At 54.4% G+C, this 3,155-nt stretch overlaps 1 protein-coding gene across 1 annotated transcript in view; it reads left to right on the forward strand.

The window, feature by feature from the left end:
* Positions 1–3,155, forward strand: part of MED24 (mediator complex subunit 24) — a 36,449-nt gene that overhangs the window by 201 nt on the left and 33,093 nt on the right. Inside the window, exon 2 of the mRNA XM_014957906.1 lies at positions 704–842. Coding sequence (XP_014813392.1) covers positions 713–842 — 130 coding nt within the window. The 5' untranslated portion in view covers positions 704–712. The remainder of the gene's footprint in view (positions 1–703; positions 843–3,155) is intronic.

Below are 3,155 nucleotides of genomic sequence, written 5' to 3' on the forward strand. Positions count from 1 at the left end.
CCGGGGGAGGGCCAGGCTCCAGTCGCGGCCTCCCTTTCCCCTCAGGAGCCGCTGGGCCCAAACTCTGGGGGGTGTGTGGGTCAGGAATCCTTCCTGGAAATCCTCTCCTTCCTCCCCTTCTTTCCCCAAAGTCTTGCCATTCCTTCCTTTCTTCCCCCCAAATCCCGGCCTTCCTTCCCCAAAATCCTGGCCTTTCTTCCCTTCCTTCCTTCCCTTCCCCAAAATCTTGCCATTCCTTTCTTTCCTTCCCCAAAATCTTGCCATTCCTTTCTTTCCTTCCCCAAAATCTTGCCATTCCTTTCTTTCCTTCCCCAAAATCTTGCCATTCCTTTCTTTCCTTCCCCAAAATCTTGCCATTCCTTTCTCTCCTTCTCCTTCCCCAAAATCCTGCCTTTCCTTCCCTTCCTTCCCCAAAATCCTGCCTTTCCTTCCCTTCCTTCCCCAAAATCCTGCCTTTCCTTCCCTTCCTTCCCCAAAATCCTGCCTTTCCTTCCCTTCCTTCCCCAAAATCCTGCCTTTCCTTCCTTTCCTTCCCCAAAATCCTGCCTTTCCTTCCTTTCCTTCCCCAAAATCCTGCCTTTCCTTCCTTTCCTTCCCCAAAATCCTGCCTTTCCTTCCTTTCCTTCCCCCAAATCCCCTTGTTCTTCCCTTTCCTTCCCCCAAAGTCCTGTCAGCTTTTTCCCTGTCCCCTTTCCCTTGCCAGAGGGCGGCCATGAAGGTGGTGAACCTGAAGCAGGCCATCCTGCAGGCCTGGAAGGAGCGATGGAGCGACTATCAGTGGGCCATAAACATGAAGAGGTTCTTCCCCCGAGGAGCCACCTGGGATATCCTCAACCTGGCAGGTGAGAGGGGACGAGGGGCTGGTTTGGGGCAGAGCAGGGGGGCAGGAGTGGGGTGGATGGGGCTCTCTGCTTTGGGGCTACTTGCTCCGGTGCTGCCCAAGGTGGTCCTGTTGCCCGAGCTGGGGTTAAAATGGTCGAAAGCTCAGCCTGTGGTGGAGGGCTGGCCTCCAGGACACCCCAGCAGGGCTGGGATTGCTGCTGGCTGCAGCAACACATGCCAAAATGCTGCTGGATTCACAGAATCATGGAGTGATTTAAGTGGAAAGGGACCTCAAAGGCCATTTAGTCCAACCCCCTTCCCTGGACAGGGACATTTTCAACTGAACCACGTTGCTCCAAGCCCCGTCCAACCTGCCCTTGAACCCCTCCAGGGGTGGGGCAGCCACAGCTTCTCTGGGCAACCTGGGCCAGGCTCTCCCCACCCTCACAGCAAAGAAGTTCTTCCCCAGATCTCATGTAAATCTTCTCTCCTTTCATTTAAAACTGTTCACCTTTATCCTATGGCTCCACTCCTTGATAAAAAGTCCCTCCCCAGCTTTCCTGGAGCCCTTTTAGGGACTGGAATGGTTCCGTAGGGCTCTGCCCCATCACCGCTCACCACCTGCCTGCACACAGGTTCTTGCTACCTGCCTCAGTTTCCCCCAACGTGAGGGATAACGTCCCCTCAGTGTGTCTCCCCAAAGGAGGGAAAAGCGCTGTGAAGGAGCCAGGTGCTGCCCCGAAGGCCACTTCCCACCCTCAGTTTTTGGGGTTTCTTTTCCTGTCCCTATTCAAGGGCGTTTGACACAAATCCCGCCAGGCGCTGGTACCTGCTGAGCGCCCCGGTTTAAAGATTTGCCAGGCTTTTATGCCAATTATAGAAACTTGTTGCTAGGTTGTGTGTTTTGGGTTTTTTTTGTTTTTTTTCTGTGCTGCAAACGCCTGTTTGCTGGATAAATAAACAGAGCCCTGCTCCAGGATTGCTGCACTGGGGGGATTTAAAGGGAAATAGCCCCGGTGCAGGCAGCAGCGCTCCTTGCCCCTTTCTTCTGGCAGCGTCTGGCCCGTGGTGGTGGGTTTTGTCAAACCTCATGGCTGAGCTCCTCAGGCTGGGTTTGTCCCCATGGTCGTTGTCCCCATTGGAGCCCTCAATATAAGAAGTAAGTGGAAAGGGACCTCAAAGGCCATTTAGTCCAACCCCCTTCCCTGGACAGGGACATTTTCAACTGAACCACGTTGCTCCAAGCCCCGTCCAACCTGCCCTTGAACCCCTCCAGGGGTGGGGCAGCCACAGCTTCTCTGGGCACCCTGGGCCAGGCTCTCCCCACCCTCACAGCAAAGAAGTTCTTCCCCAGATCTCATGTAAATCTTCTCTCCTTTCATTTAAAACTGTTCACCTTTATCCTATGGCTCCACTCCTTGATAAAAAGTCCCTCCCCAGCTTTCCTGGAGCCCTTTTAGGGACTGGAATGGTTCCGTAGGGCTCTGCCCCATCACCGCTCACCACCTGCCTGCACACAGGTTCTTGCTACCTGCCTCAGTTTCCCCCAACGTGAGGGATAACGTCCCCTCAGTGTGTCTCCCCAAAGGAGGGAAAAGCGCTGTGAAGGAGCCAGGTGCTGCCCCGAAGGCCACTTCCCACCCTCAGTTTTTGGGGTTTCTTTTCCTGTCCCTATTCAAGGGCGTTTGACACAAATCCCGCCAGGCGCTGGTACCTGCTGAGCGCCCCGGTTTAAAGATTTGCCAGGCTTTTATGCCAATTATAGAAACTTGTTGCTAGGTTGTGTGTTTTGGGTTTTTTTTGTTTTTTTTTTTTTTTTCCTGTGCTGCAAACGCCTGTTTGCTGGATAAATAAACAGAGCCCTGCTCCAGGATTGCTGCACCAGGGGGATTTAAAGGGAAATAGCCCCGGCGCAGGCAGCAGCACTCCTTGCCCCTTTCTTCTGGCAGCGTCTGGCCCGTGGTGGTGGGTTTTGTCAAACCTCATGGCTGAGCTCCTCAGGCTGGGTTTGTCCCCATGGTCGTTGTCCCCATTGGAGCCCTCAATATAAGAAGGACATGGACCTGATGGAGCAGGTCCAGAGGAGGGCCACAAGGATGATCAGGGGGATGGAGCACCTCTGCTCCGAGGACAGGCTGAGGGAGCTGGGGTTGTTCAGCCTGGAGAAGAGGAGGCTCTGGGGAGACCTAATAGCAGCCTTCCAGTACCTGAGGGGGCTACAGGAAGGCTGGGGAGAGCCTGTTTAGAAAGGCCTGCAGTGACAGGACGAGGGGCAATGGCTTCAAGCTGGAGGGGACCAGATTTAGATTGGAGATGAGGAGAGGGTTCTTCAC

Source organism: Calidris pugnax, unplaced genomic scaffold (assembly GCF_001431845.1).
Source record: "Calidris pugnax isolate Ruff unplaced genomic scaffold, ASM143184v1 scaffold337, whole genome shotgun sequence".
NCBI classification, from domain to species: Eukaryota; Metazoa; Chordata; class Aves; order Charadriiformes; family Scolopacidae; genus Calidris; species Calidris pugnax.